The sequence below is a fragment of the Ctenopharyngodon idella genome, chromosome 2, assembly GCF_019924925.1.
Source record: "Ctenopharyngodon idella isolate HZGC_01 chromosome 2, HZGC01, whole genome shotgun sequence".
Taxonomy (NCBI): domain Eukaryota; kingdom Metazoa; phylum Chordata; class Actinopteri; order Cypriniformes; family Xenocyprididae; genus Ctenopharyngodon; species Ctenopharyngodon idella.
The window spans coordinates 13,122,450-13,147,332 of NC_067221.1; the positions used below are offsets into that span (position 1 = coordinate 13,122,450).

At 35.8% G+C, this 24,883-nt stretch overlaps 2 protein-coding genes across 5 annotated transcripts; both read right to left on the reverse strand.

Annotated features, from left to right (window-relative positions):
- Positions 1–347: 347 nt before the first annotated feature.
- On the reverse strand, positions 348–4,661 carry impa1 (inositol monophosphatase 1). The gene is made up of 9 exons (XM_051917170.1): positions 4,421–4,661; positions 3,177–3,261; positions 2,953–3,086; positions 2,719–2,823; positions 1,896–1,941; positions 1,600–1,708; positions 1,392–1,500; positions 1,094–1,245; positions 348–765 (listed from the first exon to the last, which is right to left on the reverse strand). Exons 2-9 carry the CDS (start codon positions 3,237–3,239, stop codon positions 632–634), a joined length of 852 nt encoding a protein of 283 aa, XP_051773130.1. The 5' UTR covers positions 3,240–3,261; positions 4,421–4,661; the 3' UTR covers positions 348–631.
- Positions 4,662–4,985: 324 nt separating this feature from the next.
- On the reverse strand, positions 4,986–21,722 carry asph (aspartate beta-hydroxylase). 4 transcript variants are annotated; one of them, XM_051917139.1, is made up of 10 exons: positions 21,528–21,722; positions 17,384–17,539; positions 17,219–17,263; positions 15,449–15,517; positions 9,758–9,829; positions 9,248–9,316; positions 8,049–9,026; positions 7,794–7,829; positions 7,597–7,641; positions 4,986–7,091 (listed from the first exon to the last, which is right to left on the reverse strand). In XM_051917139.1, exons 1-10 carry the CDS (start codon positions 21,562–21,564, stop codon positions 7,084–7,086), a joined length of 1,515 nt encoding a protein of 504 aa, XP_051773099.1. In that variant the 5' UTR covers positions 21,565–21,722; the 3' UTR covers positions 4,986–7,083. The 4 variants fall into 4 exon arrangements, with proteins under 4 accessions (XP_051773099.1, XP_051773089.1, XP_051773116.1 ...); XM_051917129.1 differs by lacking the exon at positions 21,528–21,722 and adding an exon at positions 18,365–18,530; XM_051917156.1 differs by lacking the exon at positions 17,219–17,263.
- Positions 21,723–24,883: the final 3,161 nt, after the last annotated feature.

Here is a 24,883-nt window from a genome sequence, read left to right on the forward strand (position 1 = left end):
CACCCTCACAGCAGCGTTAACTAGGTTTTTGTAATTTGATGCAACGGTAATATAATACTAAGTATAATGTTATAAATGTACATACGTTTTTTAAAAAATGAAAATATAAAAAACTTTGCAGGATTTACGATATTGATGACCGTTAAAACGCGTCATCAGTCTGTGAAAAGGGTCTGAGTTGGTGATTCATTTACTCAACCGATTCGTTCAAAACACTGATTCATTCAGAAACGAGACTACTGTGTGGTGGTGTTCGGATTAGGAAACCTAACGACTGATTCTGTTTTGGCGTCGTTTTAAACTATTTCCGCTGACGATGCAAAAATAGGCAAATATTGTCTCAAAGGTAAGATACTCATTCACTTACTATTTATTGAACTGGTGTATAAAACATACAAGTAATATTACTAAAAAAATACATTTAATGGCAATGAATTAAACCGTTTTTTAAAACGTTTTTTAATCCAACGTTTGCACATAGCTTTAATCAATACATTTTTTCAACATTGTAAGAGAAATCATTTAAGTTACACAACATACAAAAGATGACAGAGAAAATGTACTGAACTTACAATAAATGTACTACTAATATAAGACTTCAATAGCACAGGAGCTTTCTTCAAAATAAGTTTTATTTGATACTAGGGTCTACAGGCGCGTCATCTCTAACAGGTGAAAATGCTTCAATCTCTTTAATGATTCTTTCTCCAATTATGTTGTTATTGGCTGCAACAACTCTTCTAGACATCAGGTCCATTGGTCCACCTGAGGACATTTTAGGTGGGAAACAATACACAACAATCATATTCAAATTCAATAAAACAAAGTAATTTACAAAAAAAATTTTGAAAAACAACCTCTGACAAAAATAGACAAATTAGATACAATTGGTGTAAACATCCAAAATAGTGATGTTATTGTTGTCTAAACCCATGTAAAAAAAAAATTATAAATCTGAATCTATAATAAAATAAAATATAAAAACTTAAGCTTTAAAAAAAAAAAACTTAAATGATAAATGTTGACTTGGCAACTAACTGAAAATAAGTTTGAGTTAAAGCACTGAAATAAAAATAACTAGAGCTCTCTTTACCTTTAACATCCAAGAGAACTCCTCCTGCCTCTGAGACTATGACTGCCGCAGCGGCTACATCCCAACAGTGGATCCCAATCTCATAATAGGCCTCTACACAACCAGATGCAACCAAGCACATGTTGATGGCAGCAGATCCAACACCACGTATCCTTAGGAAGGAAATTAAATTAGAATTCAAGAGGAAGTTGTTGATGCACATTACAGTATAATCGCAAAGTATATAGTATTAGATCATATTAAATTTAAGGGCAAATCTGTTTCAGTGAGCTGTGTGTGGAAGAAACCTGGCACATACCCATGAACTGGCAGACACAAGATCTTCCTCATACTAGAGAAAATCTTATCAATGCTATCAGGATCTCTATTAGAGCCAAACTCTGTAGCAATGATTGACTGGTTAATCTCTGTAATATGATTTGGAAACAATTGGAGAGAATTCAGATGACTGCCAACAAACAAACATGGAACAAAAATGGATCAACATACTCAGGAAGAACGGTCACCTTTTTGGTCTGACACTTGCAGCGGCTGTCCATTGCAAAATGCACCCTTCCCTTTTCGAGCGGTGTACATCTTGTCTTCTATGCAGCTATATACCACACCAAACTCTAACTGCAATAGAAGAATGATGAGTTTGACAGACTGGATAAACTTCAAAGGCATGATAAATGAGCAAGAAAACAAAGTAGGAGCAGAGTGGCAGTTTCCGATTTCATCCCCCTGCACAGTTGCAAAGATCCATTACCAGTGCTGTCACTTTGTTATTCTAAAAGTGCATTTGAAAGCAAATGACGCTTACCGTTTTGTTGACAGCAAAGCCGATTGATACAGCAACAAATGGATATCTGGACAAAGGAAAGCATATTTATTTTGTGTAGCTCATGCTAGAAAAGTATAAAAGGTTTCAAAGTATAAGTCAAATATGTAATTGATCAGTTATATCATGTCTCACTAAGGCTATGTTCAGACTGCCAGCAAAAATCCCCCAAAATTTTGCATATCCAGATTTTATCCAGATTTATCAGAAAACATGAAATCTTTTTTCAAATCTGATTCAAACCACATTCGGAGGTGGTTTGAAATGCGATTCCAATCAGATTTTTACAGATGCATCTCGGTCTGGAAGCTCTGGCTGCTCCAATCAGATTTCATATTGTATTTTTGCATCACTCTTAAAGGATTAGTTAACTTTAAAATGAAAATGAGTCCAAGATTTACTCATCCTCAAGCCATCCTAGGTGTATATGATTCTCTTCTTTCTGATGAAAACAATCAGAGAAATATTAATAAATATTGTGAAGCATCCAAGCTTTATACTGGCAGTGAACGGGCGTCACTAGTATGAGCTGAAGAAAGTGCTTCCAACTACATCCATCCATCATAAACGTACTGCACATGGCTCTGGGGGGTTAATAGAGGCCTTCTGAAGAGAAGCAATGTGTTTGTGTAAAAAAAAAAAAATCCATATTTAACAAGTTAAGTAAAATATCTTGCTTCCGCCAGACCGTCTTGAGTGAGTAATTAATGACAGAATTTTCATTTTTGGGTGAACTAACCCTTTAATTTACTTTTATTTACCTTTGAACCTCACTGTAACTGTGAAAATAATTTGAATACATTACCCATGCACAAAGTTAGTGGTCCCATCCACAGGGTCAACAATCCATGTTGGTTTTTCAGTCAAAAGAGAAGGTTCTCCTGCAGCCACGGACTCTTCACCAATGAAACTGAAACATACAGGAGCAGAAACTGTCTGTTCTCTTTACTTTAGATCCAATATGCTCTATCTTGGAAACCATAGTGTAAAAGAAGGTTTGAGGTCTTCTGACCCTGTGTTAGCATGAAGGACTCAATACCTGTGCTCAGGAAACTTCTCCTTCACTGACGTAATAATAAGCTGCTCCACATTCTGGTCTGTTTTAGTGACCAGGTCAACAGAAGAGCTTTTACACATGATCTTTAGGTCATTCTGCAAAGCATCCCTCACAATCTGAGGACAACAGAGATAACAAGGTTTCAGTACAAGAAATTTACAAAAAAAAAAAAAAATGCATCGTTTAAAAGAACAATGCTATCTCACCTCTCCTGCTTTCCTGGCCAAAGTCACAGCATGGTCCATAGCATCCTGCCAAAGGTCAGGCATTGTGCCTTTATGTAAAAGCTGACTGGACATAAAAAAATTTAAAAAAAAAATCTCATAAATTTTAGATCACAGGGGTGCTGTAATTTTGCTGTAAATCAATTTAGGAGTCAAACTTGGTAAAAGATGCATTTTAAACCTTATTTTATTTGAGGAGGCAGCTTGTGTCTGGTTAATTCCATATTTTACCACTTTGCTGGTAGTCCCTTAATCCCTGCACACACTCCTTATATAGTGTTATTCCTCCTATAAATAGGCCTCGAACTGGGTCTCTGACTTTAAAAAGTCCCTACCCTAGCAAAAACTTACTACACTCTCTTTCTCTATAAGAAAAGATTCTTTATAGAACCTTAAAAGGTTCTGTCAGGAACTTCATATAGAACATTTCAGGGGTTCCCATCATGGGATCATTTCATGGATCTAGTTTTAATGAATTAATTTTAATTCATTATTTGTTTTGATTACATTTTATTAATTAAACGGCTCATAAACATAATTCATCACTAGGAAAAACTGAAATAGCCCATTAAACATTAAAGTTTTATGTAATCATTTGAAAACCCTTTTTAACCTTATATAGAATCTTTTTGGCATAAATGTTTACCTGCTGTAAAACCTGAATAAATTATTATATTAACTGTCTTTAATTTAAGTTTAACAGTGGTGGCAAAAAAGTGCTTAAGTGTCATTTCCACGTCAGCTAATTTCCACCACATTAATGTAAAAATTAATATAAAGCATTTTTACACAAATACTGAAATTGTGTAGCCTTATTTCACTCAGTGTTTAGATTATCACAATTTTAACATGAAATAGAATCATGTTTGTGTTAAATTTAGGATTAAAAGTTTAGGTCTACGACATGAGTAAAATATAACGGCTTAAATCAGCTCGCAACAAGAAAACTAGTAATAACGTCTGACGGTACTTGCGCATTTTATAATCCATTAAGTGTATGCCTGAGCATCCCAAAACTGCACAACCACAATTCATGATATTCAAGACAGATGAGTTGTAGCTCATCTTTAGTGAAGATACTGCACAAATCTGCTTCCTTTCATTACTGGACCATTTATAGTTACGCCAAATATAAACATCGGTACAAACAATGCATTATTATCTATGCGCATATATGAAGACATTTCAAAAACCCTCTTCACAAAATAAGAACGCAAAATTCTTACCAATGACCGGCGAAATGAAGACTGCTTGTCAGATTGTTGTGCTTCCGGGTTCTTGGAGGACCCGACGAGATTAACCCTAAACCATCGGGTTATTTTCAAATAACTGCCTAGGCATTTAGTACAATAAAAAAAAAACCCTACTGCTTCCTTTATGTAGATAAATACTATACGCTTAAATGTTTTGTTTAGCACATACGTGCTTCAAATACAATATTTTACTTAAGTTACTGGTGCGCATGCGCCTTGTCTTATTTCAGCATCACGATGACAGCAACTGACTGACCCTTTGAACTGGGCATGTTTCTTTGTAGGATTTGTTAATTGTGAAATGCTGTAAACTGTAGCCACTCTATAATGTATTCTCTTAATTTTCTGAATTTACAATATTTTGTTCGTCAGACAACAGAAATTCCCTATTTTACTTTTCCAGATTTAATTTTTCAATGAATGAAGACCAAATAGAAAGAAAACAGTAGGTCTTCATTCTTGTTTTTATTGTTGTATTACATGGAGTGGAATAGATGGTTTAAAAAAAAAAAAAAGAAAGAAAATATTACCATTTGACTTTGTTGTCCCAACCTTTATTGCAGCACTCAAAACATTTACAGTTGTTTACAGATTTGTGTCACCCAAAACTCCCTATAATTGCAATGCCTCAATAACTTAAAATGAGTTAGCCTATACAGCAGGATTTCATGTAAACCTCTGAATAGAAAGCCTTGAGTAAACATCTGTTTGTACGTGGATTTCATTAAAAAAATACCCCCTGTACAAATGGTGTTATTGCTGGTTGTGAGGTGTCTGTCCCTTAGAGCACGACCCATACTAAGGCTGCTATACCCAACCTTTCACATATGGCTTTGAGAAGTTAACACTCTTGTAGAATTAATTCAATTTGACTATAAAGTGTCAAATCCTAAATAAAAGAAATCCTTAAAAATCCTAAACAAGAAATTAATACCACTTTAAAAATTCACATTGACTTCAAAAGTGTTAGGGGTCGAAAACACCCTCTAGTGTTGTAGAAAAGGAAATCTCTAAAACTACATTGCAGCCACTTGTATGTTATGAAACCATTGAAGAGATTTGCAGCATTTCCTAAAGTCTAGCACAAAAACAACATCTATTCTGGCAGGCCCCGTAAAACCACAGTGTAACATACAACATTACAATGAAAAAAAAAAAGAATCCACAGTGAAACAATTCAGGAGCCAGAATTGTGTTTCCTTTAAAAGATCAAACCTGTTTTCAGTTTCTTAACCATTTACTCTGCATCAAGGGTGAAAGCTACATTGTTGTAATAAAAACCATGACAGCATTAATAGTAAATACAAACAAATTTTGTCTTGCTGCGATATTAATGTGACAAAATACCATAGTCGTCTTCCTTTTTGAATGTAGAACAACAAAACTGTATGTTTTCTATATTGTATTCTTACAGATGTGCCTGCAACAGCTGAAAGGGCCAGAATAAATGCACTGAGAAGTCAATACATAGGCAGTGCATTACATTTGATAAATTAATTAGCACGTACTGACTTGTGATACCCAACTAAAAGCACTAGGAAATATCTTTACCCTGCTATAAAAATAAAACATTTTGTAGGTTGCTCCATATTTATATGGGCATCCTTCACCAGTTATTACATAAGATGACAATCCCAATAAACACTGTTTCTCATACGCATACTGCACAGCAGCTGGAGTGTCTGCCTGAAATAAATCATGAGCCTATGAAACACATCTTACTGAAAAAGGCTTGAGTATAAATATTAAAAAAAAAAAAAAAAACACTTGATGGGGACAGACCTATGCGTCTTAATTTAAAAATGTGAAATTTCCTAAATATGAAGAAATGAAAAACAGTTACAGTGTTGAGGAAAATATCAACAGAGGTACTTAAATGTTGACCATACACTGAAAAACACATAGGAAAACACCATGAAAACATACTAGTGAGAAAAATGGCTCAAATGATTGCTTCGCATGAAGTTAAACATGAATTTTCAAATTGACACACACAAACATGCACATGCATGCCCATTCACACACATTTCACATAGCAATTATCTTGGTTAACCTGCCAGCATAAACTTGTCCTTGATATGCAACATTGGAAATGTAGACTCAATACATATTGGTAGTACAAAACCTAAGGGTAAAAATAGCAAAAGATCAGTGCAGCTTTGCATAGTACCTTCACATTAAAGCAAATAGTCAGATTTAACGAAGAGAGAGACACTGATGAATGTGAAGATCTCTGAGCTACAAAGCAACATGAAGGTGTTTGTACACATAGGAAACTACAACCAAACTACCATCCGTGATCATTTAAAAAAAATGGCTACTTCACATCTATTTTAGAGGATAGGGAAAAAGCTTTGTCTGTAATTACAAAATAGGAATTTAAATGGGGATGGGGGAAAGAGTCAAACCACCAAACAAAATTTGACAAAACATTCAAATAAATGTGTACTTGTACACAAGAGACTGCATTATCAATTAACAAAAAGGCTTGAGTGTTAAAAAAATCCAGGAAAATTAAAGGGTAATGGTAGCATTCTCTTTTTTTTTACTCCATGGTGGGAATTGGCAGCTGCACACTTCCAGTGGAATGCCATGTGGTGCTGGTCCTCTCCGCATCTTACATACTGCCTAATGTTTTATGTTTCTGCAAAAGATGAAATTAGTGACATTAAATACACTTATATGTTAAGATGTATAATTTGGTTCCACAATGTACTAAAATTTTATTCCTGATTTGAACTTCTTACTGAAACAGAATTTCAGCAAACAGTTGCATCAATTTTATTCTTTCTACATTCAAGTAGATAGGAGCTGCAGTTGAATGGCTGGAAACAGCCGATTCAAATATGGCCTCCAAGTGAACCAACTTGCTATAAAGCGACTTTCCTTGAACACAGAGCAGCATATATGTAGGCTACATAAATATTCGCATGCATACCAAAAAAAAAAAAAAAGATTAAATTATAATACGATCAATAGATTAAGAATAAATTAAAAAGATTTTTTTAAAACTAGAAGTGTGTGTATATATATATATATATATATATATATATATATATAAAAATCAAGTAAAGAGGGTAGAATTAAAATGCTAGAGTTAAAAAAAAACAAAAAAACAAAAAAAAAAAACAATCGCACAATTTGATTACCTGTGGGCTCTTCTTCAAATTGTTCTGCTGTGTGGTTAATTTCCTCTGTTAATAAATAAGCATAAAGAAAAGATAATTATGAGTTAGACATTAAGCATAGAATGTATGATTCTACAAAGTTCTGTACAGATTTTCCACATTAGAAAGTCTTCCCATTATTTATATCATTTATTTAACCATAAAATTAAATTACCAACCTTCCTCAGTCTGCTCTTCTTCAGCAGCTTCATCCTCTGTAACAAGAGAGGAACATTTCACAACAAAGCAAACATAAAGAACTGCTCATCTGTTCAGTGTAAATTTTATAAATTTGTCCACTTCCTCTTTTGTCTTTGATTTTGTAGTATCTGATGTTAACAGATAATGTTAGCATCCACATGCTTGTACTTTAATATACAAGACATTTTGTGTATTATTCCTTAATCGCCACCTGAGTGAAAACAAGAACTTACCCTCTTCTTCCATATTCTCTTCCTCCAGCTCTGTTTCCTCCACTGTGGAGTCTTGTACTTCCTCATCTTCCTGAACTGGCTCATCTGTTTCCTCTTCTGTTACAGTTTCTTCTACAGGGACTGTCTCTTCAGATGTTTCTACTTCTTCCACTTGTTCTGCTATTTCAGGTTCCTCTACTTCTTCAGGTTCTTCCACTGCTTCTTCTACTGGTACAAGCTCCTCCACAGCTTCTTCTACTTGTTCAGGCTCCTCCACAGCTTCTTCTACTGGTTCAGGCTCCTCCACAGCTTCTTCTACTGGTTCAAGCTCCTCCACAGCTTCTTCTACTGGTTCAGGCTCCTCCACAGCTTCTTCTACTGGTTGAAGCTCCTCCACAGCTTCTTCTACTGGCTCAAGCTCTTCTGCAGCTTCTTCTACCGGTACAAGCTCCTCAACAGCTTCTTCTACTGGTGCAGCTTCCTCTACCGTTTCTCCCACTGGTGCATTCTCTTCTACTACTTCTATTGCCTCCTCCACTGGTGCACCCCCTTCCTCCAATACTTCCTCAATTGCTTCTTCCACCGGTGCAACCTCTTCAACTACTTGTTCTACTGCCTCCTCCTCTGGTGCATCTTCTTCTACTTCTATTGTCTCTTCAACTGGTGAATCTTTTTCCACCGGTGCAGCCTCTTCCTCAACTGCTTCTTCCACTGGAGCTTGCTCAACCGGTTCTTCAACTGGTATGACCTCTTCCTCTGTTGCAAGCTCTTCCACTACCTCCTCAAAAGCCTCTTCCTCAACTGGAACAGTCTCTGTAACCTCTGGCTCTTCTTCCACAACCTCAGGTTCTTCCTCAGGAACTTCTTGCTCAGGAACTTCTTGCTCGTCTTCAATCTCTGGTTCCTCCTCTGCTACTTCCTCGTCTGCAGCAATGGGCTCTTCGTCTACTGCCAGAGGTTCTTCCTCAGCAGCTGGCTCCTCCTCCACAGTCTCTGGTTCTGCAGGAAAAAATATGGTAAAATCTAATATACTATGCTCCTATTGGTAGGTGCCAATATATTTCATATATGATCCAATTCATTTGTTAGGTTAAGTTATTCTAAGGTATTTTTGTAGTATATACACTACATAGATCACATGCATACATCATAATACTTGAGAGTCAAAAATAGCAACAATTGCAGACTGTAACTTTAAAATGACATCATAAAAGCTGTACCTGGTGGTGGCCGAGCCGCTTCCTCAACTTTAATGGCTTGGATCTCTTCCTCCACAATAGGTTCTGGAGCTAAATAGGAAACAAAACTATTAAACTTCAGCTTTTTTTTATTGAAAGCCTTTGTTTATCTGTCCTAAAAGATGCTGTACAATAACACTTTGCTAAGATTTAAATCATACATGTCTGCTATTCATACAAGGTCAATGTTGTTACACATAAGCTTTTTGTGGTATGACTGTGGCACGACTAGTTTATCACTGGTGTGCATTTCAGATACAAAAGTGTTGATAGGTGACCAGAAAAATTATTTCTACATAGTACACAGATGGTGCATATGCACAACACCATCCTTATGAACACAGCGTTAATGTTTAATGATATGTAAGATAAAGTTAACTCCCCTGCAGTCAAACAAATGTTTTAATGCTCATTTAATGATCATATTAATCTTTTCTTTCATATACTGCACCCTTATTTATTGCATAAAACTTGTGTATGATTCTACTTTACCTTCTTCCACAGGTTCAGCGGAGGCTGCCTTAACCGATTCACTGTTCTCAATGGTGGGCTTATCTTTCAGTCCTGAGGATTTTACATGTGGATGTGCATACATGAGGCAAGTGTAAAATACAAATCACATAAAACAAGTACATGGTTCTAATCTATGAAGTGCATTAAACAACCTTTACACTTTCAAAAAAAAAGATTTACATAATTAACAATCTGATGACGTTTGGTTTACTTTTGCACTAGAGATTTTTTTCATTGTTTTACAGACACAAAGGTATGCGTTTGAGATTTGAAAACAGTCCAATAAGGGAAACAGAGGAGAGAAAAAAGGAATATTTATAGGTATTATTAAAAGGACAGACAAGCATTCTTGTGGAGAAAAAAAGACCAGTTTTAATACTGTGCAACTGTTCATTCTTCTTATATCAATCAACACCCAAAAGAAAACACTCAGAGCACCGAAAAATCAAATCAGGGGACTCATATATTTTATTGATAACACAAGAATTTTCTCTCTTAGTAAAGTAATGCAACTTGTTTCATTTATTATAAATGAACAAAATCAGAAAAAACATCAATGTTGAAATCCACACTATAACTAGTATTTTGTAAGAGTAAACCAAGATCCTACCCTCAAACAAAAACATTTTTAAGAGAAAAAAAAAACAATTCCACCTGATGATCAGCATATAGCACCTTGTTCTGATTCTGCTCCTATTAATCTCAATGTTATGATTAACATCACTGATTATCTCTCATAGAGGCAAAAGGTCTTGCCTTCGGTCTATAAGGGGTGGTCTCTGAAAACTGATCATAACAGACTGAGATCAAGTTCAGCCAGATGTTAACACAATGTACACAAAAGAAAAAACGTTCCGCCGTTTAATGCTTTACAATTTCTTTTTAGCTGCAGCCTTCTTGGATTCTTTGCCTTTTCCATCTTTCTCAACCTTTTTAACATCATAATCATCAACAGGTTTCTCGTGGGATTTCTTTTCAACCTCTGGCTTTTCTTTCACTTCATCCTTTTCCACCTTCTTAGTCTTCTTTGCTTCTTCGCTTTCTGCCAATTTCTCCCTTTCCTCCTTCTCCTTTCTAATTCTTTCCATGGCCTTTTCCACATCCTCTTTCTCTATTCTCTCCCCTTCCTCTTTCAGCCGAGCCTCAGCCCTTTCCCAAGCTTTGGCTTCAGATTCCTCTCTGATGCGATTCAAGGTCCTCTCTTCCTCCTCTTTGGCTAGGATGTTCCTCACTTCTGCCAGTGCCAATTTTGCTATCTTCCTGGCTTCCACTCTTTCATGGATGATGGTGAGTTGCTGTTTCAGAGCTTCCCTTAGCTTCAAGCCAACATCTTTGCCATGGGAAAGCTCTGGGGAGAAACTTTGCTTGATGATGTAATCATGGTAACTGAATTTCTAACACTACGCACACCTCAAGCCATAACGCAATTAGTTGGAAAGATGCAAATTATTTCACATCAGAACTCCCTCATTAGTATATTAGGATATCCTGTACACCAGTGGTTCTACACCTCTACACTCAACTGATTTAACTAGAAGGCCTCCCAATTATCCAACACAATATTCAAAGGCTGTCCATATCGGCTAAAGTATTTCTGCTGTAATTATGACAAAGCTTCTCATGTTCAAAGCTGGGAATCTTGATATATTAATTTTAATTCCAGTAGTTTCAAGAACTGCATGTTTTTCAATAAATAGTTATGGCAAATATAAGAAAAAAAATCATTACATTTTAATGAAGTTATATCATTTTAATAAATACTTTTTAAAAAAATTTATATAAATAAAAATAAACCTAATTTACTGTACATAATTAAAGTCATTCAGTGGCCCCCTTGGAAATTTGCTTCCCAGCTGAGGACCACCACTCTACACATTACGTTAGAAGATTAAGTATTTAGGATATGTTTATGACAAGTCCATTGTTCCCTAATATTATTTGCAAGTAGCATGGAAATGTCATTGTTCATGCAGGCTCATAAATGTCAACTACAAGAGGTCTTATTGTTAAACACTCCTTGGTTAAACAGAAAAAAAATAATATGTATCTTAAAATATTTGATGTCAGCTCAGTCATGCAAACAGAAAAAAAAGTCGATCAAGTAAATCCCAAACCACACTAGAGGCTTGTCTGCTGCATGCACTCAGATCAAGTGTGCAAAATACCTCCTTTTCTCCTGGAAACATCTTTAGACTTTTCATCTAGTGCAAATGAGACAGTGCAAATTAAAGTCAGTGACTGCTACTCAAAACAGTTGTATCATGCAGGTCCTGCTTTTGAGGTCTTATTTATACATTTGTGTTACAAAACACTGCGCATGATGACTCATGTAATGGTTGGTGATGTATACTTTTAAATAATGCTGAGAGAAAAGAAAATCTTTGTAAATAGTATGCATATGCCATTAAGAGTCAAAACACCTTACAATGTGAATCACCCAAACTAAATCTGCAATAGTGGCTATCTGTACAACATTTGAGAATATGCAATCTTATTAACACAAATAAAAAAAGCCAAACAACACCAAAGGAAAAATATGGCAACAATGGCAAAATAATTAAACCAAATGATCTGAATCAAACACTTTTGGCGTAAAAAAAAAAAAACTATTGTCAGGATTTACTAAAGACACGCAGTGAAAAATTAGATCACGGATAGAACTTTCCACACCTATCTGTGCTTTTTTGGAATTGCACTCTCACGCTAATTTGCCCAGTTTAGTAAATCTGGCCCTAAAAGTTTACTTGAAATGTTTGAAGGTATAATTACTTAATTGAGAATGAAGGAAATACTCAACTAACAGTATCCCTCAATCTAAACTTAATTCTACACTATTAATTCTCTTAAATACACTTCCAGACACAAAAACAGAAAATAAATCCTGATGTGTACGCAGTAAATTTTGTACTTTTTGCATAAGTACTATTTAAGTTATTGACACTCATAGCCCTCTCAAGTCCCACCTAGTAATACAGAAGCCATATATAATCACTGTATTACTTATCAGGCACACTATTTCAGGTGCTTTAGATTGGCAGGTAGGAACTGATTGTTGACGGTTACAGTACTCTGGGGTTCAGGTGATGTCTCCTACACAAGGCCATTGAACTAGTTCTTTTCTAGAACAACTGATGAAGTAAATTGACACCCACGTGCAATCTCTTGGTTAGATCAGTAAAAAGTCTGTATAGACCAGTGGTTCCCAAACTGTGGGGCCTCTGAGTTATAAAAGTGGTACGTGGCAAGACTAAGGGATAGTGTATAGTCAGCAGATTGTTATGCAAAAGAAACCCCTTCAGGGTGATCCAAGACTCCACTGCGAAATTATCCCACTTATTATGAGGCTATTTGCCACATAAGTAAATAATTGAACAAAATATTAATTTGACATTTTATTACCTCAAGATGACCCACCTGAGTGGTCTGTTATTAGCTGTAGGGGTTGTTATCATGGAATAACAGACCGCTAGATGGTGTGATCAGAATTGAGTATTGCAGGGAGTTATGTAAAAATATAAGTGAATGATCCATGGTTCTGTACCAAGCATAGACAAGTATGTGAAAGGACTGCCAGTGCCATTTAAACGTAAAGCAGATGATGAATATACTTTAAATCAACAACCAAAACAACGTGTCTACACCAGACGCAAGCAGACAAAAGCAAATAGAACCTATTATAATCAGTGATGCTGTCTACACTGTATGTGGCACGACGTGACAAATTCCCAACAGTAAACTGATGCTCCGTTCTATTTCTGATGTACTCCAAGCGCTTGTACAACTTCTGACACAAAGGACCAATGAACTTGTAACGTTCGCTTTGTCTTGTCCAGTGTAGACAGCCTCAAGACAAGAAAATATGATGAGGCATATCTCGCCCTGGATTCGCCAGAACATTGGCGGGTAATGAAGAGTGTGTTGCGTGCTTCAAAATATTGGCTTCTGACAGTATGAAGCCGAGCAAGTTAAGACGCCACTTAGAGACTTCATGAACACAAAGAGAAGCCTGTTGAAGTTGAGAAGTTGTAGTACAGTAAGGTCATGTTTGAGAGTGTCTTTTTTATGTAGGTGCATGTATGTGGGTGGTTGGAAAATATTTTTCTCTACAAAAGGGAGGGCCAGCAGAAAAGGTTTGGAAAACACTGGTATTGGCAATACTACAAGTTTCCTGTCTGAATTGAATTGAGGTAATACTGCAAGAGGGGTGGAATATATACATATATATATTATATATACGCCTATCAATATTCTCTACAGCTTTGATGAAGGAGAGCAAAGGCAACTCATATAATAAAGAAACAACAACTGACAATGTTACGTAAAACTGCCTATTCAGTATTTAGTAGTACCATATAAATGTTAAAGGAAATACAAAACACAAAAAGATACATCTCCACCGAGTTCCTGAGGATGCAAATCATCCCAAAATGCAATTATTGTGTAATATAAAATGGCTCAAAATAAACTATTCACAGCCTAAAGAGAAAAAGAAAAATGATAATCAGATTATAAACAAGAAGATCTCAAATGTACAGTGTTAAATTGCAAGGCTCAAATAGAAAAACATACTATTGTTCATGATATAAGGAAACTGAGGCATGCAGCAAAGGTGATATGATCAGCTTTCAGCAATAAGGTCATATGCAAAAGGTAAGTAGTATATTAGTAGTTGAAAATAGCTGTTGCAAAAGATCTGCAACAAAGCATAAACTACACAAGTCCAATATTTTCAAAGGTGTAAATGTTCATAATGACATCGTCTTCTCAAGAGTTCACAGGTTCCAAAGTCACTGTTGGTGATCTTCCCAACAAAATATTTCTTCAAGTGTTAGGAACAGAATCAAGTCCTCCTCTAATAAAGTGCTTCTGTCACAATTGCGGTAGAAAACACAACTATTGGTTTTGAAGGCCTAAAATAACGCATGTCTTTTGGCCCTGAACCCCTTCAGTCTGTGACGCGCCAGCAACATCTTCCGCTGCTGCCTCGGTTTCTTCATCCTCTAGCGTTTCAAAAGGACTCATAACGTCATAAAGGAAGGTGAAGAAACCTTGAAACCAATCAGTGCCCTCTTCTGCTAAAATATCGAGGACTTCCTCAAGTGAGTCTGAGTTTTCTTTGCTGCCATCTTTGGTCAGCCCTACGCAAATGGGAAAATAAGGAAACAGAGAAAGAGAGGGAAAGAAAGAACAGTGGGAGAGCAAGAAAACAGAGAGAGGGTGGAGGTGGTTCGGTTTGCAAGGTTTAGTAGATAAGGATTCAGTGCTATAACAAAAAAGAGGGTAAAGATGCTATTAAAAGCATAAAAAGAGGTAAAGGAGAAAGGGAACATGCATGAAAAGCACCAATGAGGCTGTTTTTAATGAATGTAGGGCTCAGTTACTTCAAAATCAGTAAAACTACCTGCAAAATCCTCTTTATGACTTGATGTTGCCCTTAAATATAATATCGGCAAGCTGGTCTAATTCACAAACTCATGCAATAAGGCAATAATATCTCATCTCCTCTTCTCCAGAATGGTATGTGGTTTGAACAAAATGATGATTACAAAAGCATGAAAAAGTACCATGCACATGCATCAGTCTGATTTAATTTGTCATTGCACAAAAGTGAACCAAAGTCAGTCATGCAAAACAATCTGGTAAGAATCTCATTGAAATCAGTGCACTTGCCTAGTAGTACTTTAGCGTCTTCCACATCAAAGTCACCATCACCATCGGCATCATAGGACACAAGTTTACCTAGTAAAGTAAAGTGAATCAGATTTAGTCATTTGACATGTATTGCGAGTAATTTATTGTGCCATATATAGAACTATAAGTCCTATTATAGTGCTTTTACTTGTCTTATATCAAAGTAGTACAGGGTCTCTTTTGGGATACTTTTAACTAAGAAATGTCCTTAATGTTACTTTAAATAATTGTATAGCAATTAAAACTGCTTTATTACAACTTTCCTTAGGAAGTCATTAACTAACATCATTACATTAACATTAGCATTAATTATATCATACATTCAAATAACTAAAACATATACACTATCGTTCAAAAGCTTGGGGTTGGTTTTTTTAGATTTTTGAAAGGGTCTCTTAGCAAGGCTGCATTTATTTGATTAAACAGTAAAAAGAGAAATACTGTAAAATTAATACAATTTAAAATAACGGTTATCTATTTTAATAGATTTTAAAATGTAATTGATTCCTGTGATGAAAAGCTGAATTTTCAGCATCATTACTCCAGTCTTCAGTGTCACATGATCCTTCAGAAATCATTCTAATATGTTGATTTGCTCAATAAACATTTCTTATTATAAATGTTGAAAACAGTTGTGCTGCTTACTATTTTTAATACATTTTTAAAGGGTTAGTTCACCCAAAAATGAAAATAATGTCATTAATTACTCACCCTCATGCCGTTCCACACCCGTAAGACCTTCGTTCATCTTCGGACCACAAATTAAGATATTTTTGTTGAAATCCGATGGCTCAGTGAGGCCTGCATAGCCAGCAATGACATTTCCTCTCTCAAGATCCATTAATGTACTAAAAACATATTTAAATCAGTTCATGTGAGTACAGTGGTTCAATATTAATATTATAAAGTGACGAGAATATTTTTGGTGCGCCAAAAAAAAAAACAAAGTAACGACTTATTTAGTGATGGCGATTTCAAAACACTGCTTCATTAAGTTCGGAGCGTTATGAATTTTTTGTGTCGAATCATGATTCGGATCGCGTGTCAAACCACCAAACTGCTGAAATTGCGTGACTTTGGCGCTCCGAACCGCTGATTCGACACAAAAGATTCATAATGCTCCGAAGCTTCATGAAGCAGTGTTTTGAAATCGGCCATCACTATACAAGTCGTTATTTTGTTTTTTTTAGCGCACCAAAAATATTCTTGTCGCTTTATAATATTAATACTGAACCACTGTACTCACATGAACTGATTTAAATATGTTTTTAGTACATTAATGGATCTTGAGAGAGGAAATGTCATTGCTGGCTATGGAGGCCTCACTGAGCCATCGGACTTCAACAAAAATATCTTAATTTGCGTACCAAAGATGGTACCAAGAGGTCTTACAGGTGTGGAACGGCATGAGGGTGAGAAATTAATGACATTATTTTCATTTTGGGGTGAACTAACCCTTTAAGTTAAAATGTTCACTGCCATTTTTGATCAATTTAATGTATCCTTGCTGAAAAAAAAATTAAATAAATAAATATATATCTCACTGACCCCCAAACATTTTAACAGTAGTGCACATTTATAGACATATACATTTATATATTATATGTTTTTAAGTATGAAAGTTACCAAAAAAAGAACTACAAATTAAATGATACTTTCACTTTCCCTAATTTGTAATTGAAGATGATAGGTTTATTAAGTTTACAGTGGTGATTTACTGGTGATAAATCACTGGTTCAGATGTCATACCTTGTAATACCTCTGAAAGATTATAGCGAAAGTCCTTTGCTTTGGCTGCATGCAAATTAAGGCCAGATATACAAAAAAAATTACATACATGTAATAAAACAGTATTTTTAATACTACAGTCAAGATATACACAATGTCTGAAAAAAAGAGAAAACAAAGACTCACCAATTACACCTTGATAGTCAACAAGGTCAAAATACACCACAGCTACAGAGGTCCAGACACCCAGGAGAGCCAAAACCATGAACCAGGTGAAGAACGAGGTTCCTCCTCCAACCTCTGCCTTCTTCCCATTCTTATGCGCCAGCTGTGGCTTGGCCTCTGAAGGACAAAAAAGGATGATTATACATGTCAAAATGAAATAAAAAGTAAAGTACCAATTAATTCTTTAAACAAATTCAATGCAGCACAACAAAACCCTCTACACATATGAGGAACAAATGCCTTTAAAAGCAAGATTAGTCCTTTAGTATTACTGTACACATAAGCATTTTCACTCAAAGCCACTAGTTGATAGAATACGTGTAATATTAGCTTAATGAGATTTTAAGCTGAAAATCTCATGAATAATCTTTCTATATTTAAATGCATGTATAAGATTCAAGGGATATCTGATTCAGGTGAAAGGAAATTCCCTGAAAGATGTTTTACATTTGAAATCTATAGTAATCACAAGGTGACAAAAGTCTAAAAGAGTGCAGTTATTCTGAGGTCTGTTAACACTCCTCACGGAGCTGTGGTATAAATACATCTGCATTCAGAGCTCTAGTGGGAAGAATGAACAGGTGTTTTGTCCGCTACGTTCTGCTAGGTCAAACCACACATTTGTTCATGCACACTACAAACGTTAGTAATAGACAGTAATAACAACACTGAAGTGTTAAAACAAAAAGTCTCTTTTTTACATTTTGTACAGGTGTTTTATATTGACTTTATAACAAAACACTTCACAGCACTCCAGCAATCTCCAAAAAAGAAAAAACATTTAAATTCGTACTGCTCATTTGCACAAAATACAAATTAAACTAAACATTAAGTATTATGAATAAATTCATTTTCAAATATTAAGGTTTCTTCTCACACTCCAGTGATTCGTTAAATGTCATCTCTCATCATAAAAGCTCCAAAACATACAAATACTAATACCGGTTTCTTCGTTCACCACCTTGACCTCTGCATTCGGCTCCCCCATCCCTCCAGGCAAAATGGGGAAGAAGAGAGTGTCTTTCACCCCAATCCTACCCCGAACCCCTGTACAACAGCAGGTCTTCTGCCTTTTTGTTCTTGGTGAATTGAGCCGGAACTTAAAATGGAACTCGACCAGCAAATGGATTATTTTTAGAACAGTCCGCTTGAAAGCCAGAAAATCTCAAGCACTCATATGAAAGGGTAGAGGCACATCCCACTCCATCCTGCTGTTCTTAGTCACATCACATATGAAAGCTGAAATGGCTGATTGGTCATCCAAATTACTATACTTAACAAAAGAGCAGCACAGAGTGGAGGTTACACTGCTTTAACATGCGTTTTAATAACATGCAAATCAAACTTTGGAAAGCTTTTTAAAGCCTCCAGGAAGAGCATGTAAATCTTGGCAAACTCACAGTGACTCTCCTGCCACAGAGCTATTTATTTTTCCATACAAGGACCGGTCTCCCAAGTTTCTTGATGAAATAATAAACATGTTAGTGGTGCTTCTGCTTAGATTTGTCAAAAACAAACCAGCCATAAAGCTGGAACAGAAAAACCTCCATCAAAAGATTATCAGACAGTAAAACTGCCATAATGTACCTAAATAATCCTGTATCTATTAGCACATTTACACTAATGTTCAAAAAGAACATCTTACGGACTCCTTTACTTTTAATAGTAAAAACTGCATTAAGAGCATTTGAATCTTTCAGATAGATCAAAGTTGCATGCAATGTTTGGAAATAACAAGACACGCCCCTAAAGACACACACGCTCAACAGATAGTCAAATGGCTGCCATTGTGACCTAATCAACATCTTCCCCTCCCCCATTTGAACCAGAAAAACAGCGCTTCAAACTAATTTTTGCAACTTGGTACTGTTTTTGCCGTTGCTTCGACTATGCCTTTGTGGTACAAAATGTTCATTTTCCAGCTTACATAAGACCATAGTGGAACGTGTGCTTTGAAATACCCTCTCTTCTTCAGTCATACCTACACACCCTACTGCTTAAAGCAAGCTGTTTGTGTCTGGTCACAGGAACAAACCCTGGACATTAACCCCTTACGTGATCTTATCAGCATTCACCCCCGGCTGGAATCTTGAATGACCAGCAATCCTCCACTTGTTTAACATAATAGATCATACACTGGTTTAAAAGTTCAGTGGGTTGTCTGACGTCATAACAGGAGTTTAAAATGTCAGATTATTCAAGACATTAAATTAAAGTATGAGAATATTTTGTATGCTATAAAGTGTTTAATATTTAAATATTAATATCAGGACTGAACAGTGTTAAATTATGTTAAATTACACACAAATGCATTCTTCAATCTGTGCACGACACAGAAAATTGAACATTGTGAGATGTACAGCACTGCATTTATTAAAAGCAAATAAAATATTTACTGCACAAACCATTTATGACAGAGAATTGTATTGGATTAAATGGCCTTGAAAAAATACATGCAAGGTTATTTGAACAGAACCTTGGAATCAATGAAGAAAAAAGTGCAAGCACATCATGACAGACTGTCTTTTCTTTACCATTTCTTTGAAACTCTGCAAGTTATTCTGTGCAGCTGAAAAGATCCCTGAAAGGAATGATTTTGACATTTGATAAAAGAGGGCTTTGCACCACTTTGCAAAGCAATGAAACTATCTAACTTTGTTAGTTAACTTTCTTTAAATGCAGCATTTAAATTGGGTGTGGCTCTAGTCTGGATAAATATCATTACAGGTAAAGTTTTCCATAATGGATAAAAAATATATATTTTACAGTTTTCATAGAAGTATAGGAATGCTTATGGCAAATAAGAAATTGAATTGTGGTTCTAGTGGCACCTCAATGACACCAACATTTTAAATAAAAGACATGTAAAAAAACAAGCTGAGAAAAGTTTCAGGTATCATTGGATGGCTTTTTGATTTCAGTATCCTTTTTCAAATGATATATCAACCTACTTGATCTGCTTTATTAGCTTTTATTATAAAGCGGATTGTAAAAAGAGATGGCCACATGAAGAATTACACTTTTTCACGAACAAAACTGACTTTACTGTGAACGGTGGCTAACCGACATAAAATGTGCACAGTGGCCCAAACAAACAGGGTAATTCACACAACACCAAATAATGCAAAAACAAAATAGCTAATAAAATGTAATATAACTGAAAATGTGCATGACTGATAACAATTCTACAGTAGAATTACATGTATTGTCCTGTAAATCATCGTATATGGTGAGAAAACTTAAAAGTTCTATATATTATTAGGTTTTTACGTAACATTTTACATAGCTTTTCGTTAAAATTAACCTTTAAGTCAGTCTATATGGCGAATCTATACACACAAGTATAAAATTTCACTGTAGGAGTTCATATACCTTCAAAAGTCCAATAGTTTATCTACCACTCTTACATAACCACGCAGTTACTAAAGTCAATAACAGTAGCTAGATAGCTAAAACCAACACCCGGACGTTGTTAAGCAGCAGCAGTGGGGTCCTGCAGTGTGGCAGACTTTCTTTTTAATTACAGTGTGTGGGGACATGGGACCCTAGAGTCCACGTGTAACCCCTCCCACGCTCTCCCAATATTGACACGTGAGCATTTAAGAGTTCGCACTGGGGCAACTCTGACTCCAACGATGACCAAATATTTATCTGAAAATATAGGTCATTTGCTGCTGTTGGAATTAACAAAACAGCACAGTAAACAAGGCCGTTTGGGACTCGTGCAAATGAGAACAAAAGCGTGCAGAAGTTCTGCAAGCATTTCTTCCCATTTTCCAAATGCACAGACATGATCGGGGTGAAAGATTGTATACACCCTACAACAACTTGCTCAGAATGTAGCGACGATTAATGAACTATTTGCGATTACTGTGTAACACAACTAATGTAGTTTATATAGCACGACTGTAGTCGACCCAATGCACTGGGTATATCCTTATTTTTTGACATGTCTTTTTGTAAAGTCTCTTTGTGGCTGATAATCCCTACTCAAGGCATTTTAAATTTGATAAACAAAATCAATCTTGCCGCCTGATTAACTTTCAGGCCTGGCCTTCGCAGATATGTACGTATTTTTGACGACAACAAACGTAAACATACATACCTTTTTTAACTGGTCCTTTTGCATTTTTCTTAGCCATTGCAAATAGTAGTTCTTCGACGTTTTCTTTTTCTGTACAAAACGAACTGACTGTAATTCTAGTCTCAGTGCTGGTACTGATGCCCTGCAAAATCAAATCCCTATGCCTTCATACACTGAGGCCCATAGCAACCCGTCCCCCTTTTGAGCGACTGAGCGTTCGACCAATGCTGTTCAGGCAAAGCTGCTGTGGGCGGGGCAAATGAAAATGTCATCCAATCGCCGAACAACGGTCGATGACTTATTCAATCGTGTGGATACCTGCGAGCTAGGACCGCCCAGTTCTTCTCTGTTTTTTTTTCTACCAGCACTGGAACGTGGCAAGATGGAAGGTTGCAGTTATCGCGAGATCCAATTCATATCTGTTTACACCTAGTGCTGTGAATGCAAAACAATTACATTATCATAATTATCGTTGCGTATAACGGTCGAATGATTTCGTCGTGTGATGTATGACCTATATAAGTCTAGAATAGGTTATTATTTCAGTCTGGACTGTGGAAAGAGAGGTCTGTTCTGCCTCCAAATTTACTTTTAAACGTAGCCTGTAGTAGGAAGCACACGCTGCAGGAAACAGAGTTTAGTTGCACAATTATACGTGCATTTTTTTTTTTTAATAAACTAACAGAATAATTAAACCGGGGTTGTCCTAATAGTGTTATATATTGTGAGGGGGTGAAATTAACAACGAAAACTTTGTTCTTTTTTCTTGGTATAAATTGTCCCATTGTTGCGCCCCACCCCCTTTCTGCTTTTGTCCACCTCATCCTAAAATTTAGGAGCACTAGTGTGTAGCTTTACTCACACGAAGTTAAAACTGGTTGAAACTATAATTCTGTTAAACACTGACTTTGCATTCATATAGGAAAAACCTAAATAATATTTTTTTTCTGATTACTTATGCTGAAATTTTCGATCGAAACATAGGAATCGATGTTTAATTGTACGTGTTGTAATCACTCAAAGAATGAAGAACCAATTTTTCTTTTCACCTGTCGAGACCTGTGCTTGTTTAGCAGATCTCAATTTTTCTAACCTCTCAAACAATGCTGCCATACTACATATTCATGTCAATCATAGTAACTGAACGATAGGAAAGAGAGATTAACTTTGAACTTTGACTTAAATAAATCAATGTAGATGCAAAAGCTATTTTTTATCCGTTCAAACATCCATTACCACTTAAGTAATGACACACTTGGGCCCGGTTTCACAGACGGGGCTTAGCCTAAGCCAGGATTAAACCTTAGTTCAATTAGGATATTTAAGTAGCTTTTATAAACGTACACCAGAAAAAACATTACTGGTGTACATCTTGAGACAAAACAATGGTACTGATTTATTTTAAGGTATGTCAGTTCGAGTTGCTTTCAGTTAAAACAGCTCAAACATGCATTTTAGCCTATGACTAGCTTAAGCCTTGTCTGTGAAACCGGGGGTTAGTGTTGTAGTACTCGAGACCGGTCTTGGTCTTAAGACCGTTTTGTGAAGGTCTTGTCTTGGTCTTGAATGCATTTGTACTCTGTCTTGTCTTGGTCTCAGACTATGAGGACTCGGGATTTTATTTCAAGACTGGTCAAGACCACAATTGTGAGGCTATCACCAAATTGCCAGTGCATTGTCTGATTTATTAACATCATTAATGTGATTGTATGTAAAACTACTTGCTTCAGATGCAATAAATAACTTATTATTTCTAATCTGATTTATTTATACTGTTGTGCCAGGTCAGAAATCAATACAAATGCCCACAAAATTCAAGATATTGTTGCAAAAATGTACTTGTATGAGATCTTATATCACAACATATGATATAATTATTAAAAAAGCAATATAACGAGCAAGAGAGCTGTTTTCACAAATTTGAGCAAAATTGCAAACGTGATATCGATTTTATATAAACGTTCAATAAACAAAACATTGTTTTTAGGCATTTGTAATTGCACCAGTTCAGATGCAACTTCTGTGCTGCCTCTGCAGTGCAACCATGAATTCTGTTGATAATTATTTCATTTAATTGTTAACAGCTCTATATAGTGTCTTATTATTCTAATTGTATATTAATTGATTAAAAATAAGACATTTCTCAGGCAGTAAAGGTGGATCTTTCAGATTAATTTGAGTGCTGATCTGGTCTTGGTCTTGCCTTGGTTTTGGTCTTGTCTTGGTCTCAACCCCCCAAATTCTTGGTCTTGTCTTGGTCTCAACACATACTGGTCTTGGTCTCGGATTAGGTGGTCTTGACTACAACACTAGAAACGCTTGAGGAATATGTATATATTAGGATTAAAAATTTCAGATGAGTGCACAAAACTAACTGTAACTTTAGTAATAGATTTAGTCAATGCTCCAACTTCAAATATAAATATACTACAATACTCTTGCTGTGTGCACGAGATGTTCTGAGATACATGCTAGGATAAAAGAGGTATGGGAATCATTTGGGCCTTTCCCACCATTTGGCATGTGTGAAAAAGTGTAATTTACTTAATTCACAGTGCAAATCTTCAGGATACTTTTGCCTATCCATTCTGAAGTGGTTGTTGTTAGCACATAATGTTTCACAGTAGCGTATTAGATATTACTTGTTTGGTAGTATGACGTACAAAATTCACAAAACTGGAGCTAGGCCCTATGACATGTACCACATTATGTATTGTGTATTTTTACCAGCAGAGGGCATGGGATAGTTGTCTAAAAATATAGTTTCAATAGACTCAGCAATATTCTTACAGTATATGACAGAACTGGGGTATAATGTTGTGTCATCACCAATTGGTGAATAATATGCACAGAATTAATAAAATAATAAAATGCAAATTATTGTTTTAGATAGGTACACAGTTGAAAGTACCTCACATATGCTGTGCAAGGAATAACATATGTTTGTTACAGCTTGTTGATGTTTTCCCTTTAAAAAAACAGCTTATAGTACACCAGTTGTCCTCCTGGATCAATATGGCATTACAGCCCTTACACAATAACACCATGGTGATAGGGTGGGATTGTTATCTTAGCATCTCCTTAGTTCCCCCTAGAGACCTTCCATTTTTATGTCCCTAACCACTAGACTAGAAAACTATGGTTTTAATGATTACTTAGTGATATTCTTATTGTTACTGTTAATTATATATATATCCTTATTGTTCAAATCTTACACTCTAAATTGACAGGCAAGATAATGGAAGATAATATTAATTTGACAGGAATGTAGTACACAGCCTGGAGCCTCTACAGCCACCCAATTTGATTTGGTAGCTTAATACTGAAGATTGCGAAAGATTGCAAAAATCAGTTGGAAACATCTTCACACAATGACC

Excerpts from the sequence above, each read along its gene's own strand:
- impa1 (XM_051917170.1), bottom strand. The coding sequence starts at position 3,239 with ATGCCTGACCTTTGGCAGGATGCTATGGACCATGCTGTGACTTTGGCC. Across the intron at positions 1,501-1,599 it reads GCAAGTGTCAGACCAAAAAG|AGATTAACCAGTCAATCATT; the intron begins GTGACCGTTCTT and ends ATCATATTACAG. Across the intron at positions 766-1,093 it reads AGTTCTCTTGGATGTTAAAG|GTGGACCAATGGACCTGATG; the intron begins GTAAAGAGAGCT and ends AAATGTCCTCAG.
- asph (XM_051917129.1), bottom strand. The coding sequence starts at position 18,410 with ATGGGGGAGCCGAATGCAGAGGTCAAGGTGGTGAACGAAGAAACCG. Across the intron at positions 17,264-17,383 it reads TGACTATCAAGGTGTAATTG|CCAAAGCAAAGGACTTTCGC; the intron begins GTGAGTCTTTGT and ends ATTTGCATGCAG. Across the intron at positions 9,317-9,757 it reads CGCTGAACCTGTGGAAGAAG|CTCCAGAACCTATTGTGGAG; the intron begins GTAAAGTAGAAT and ends TTTCCTATTTAG.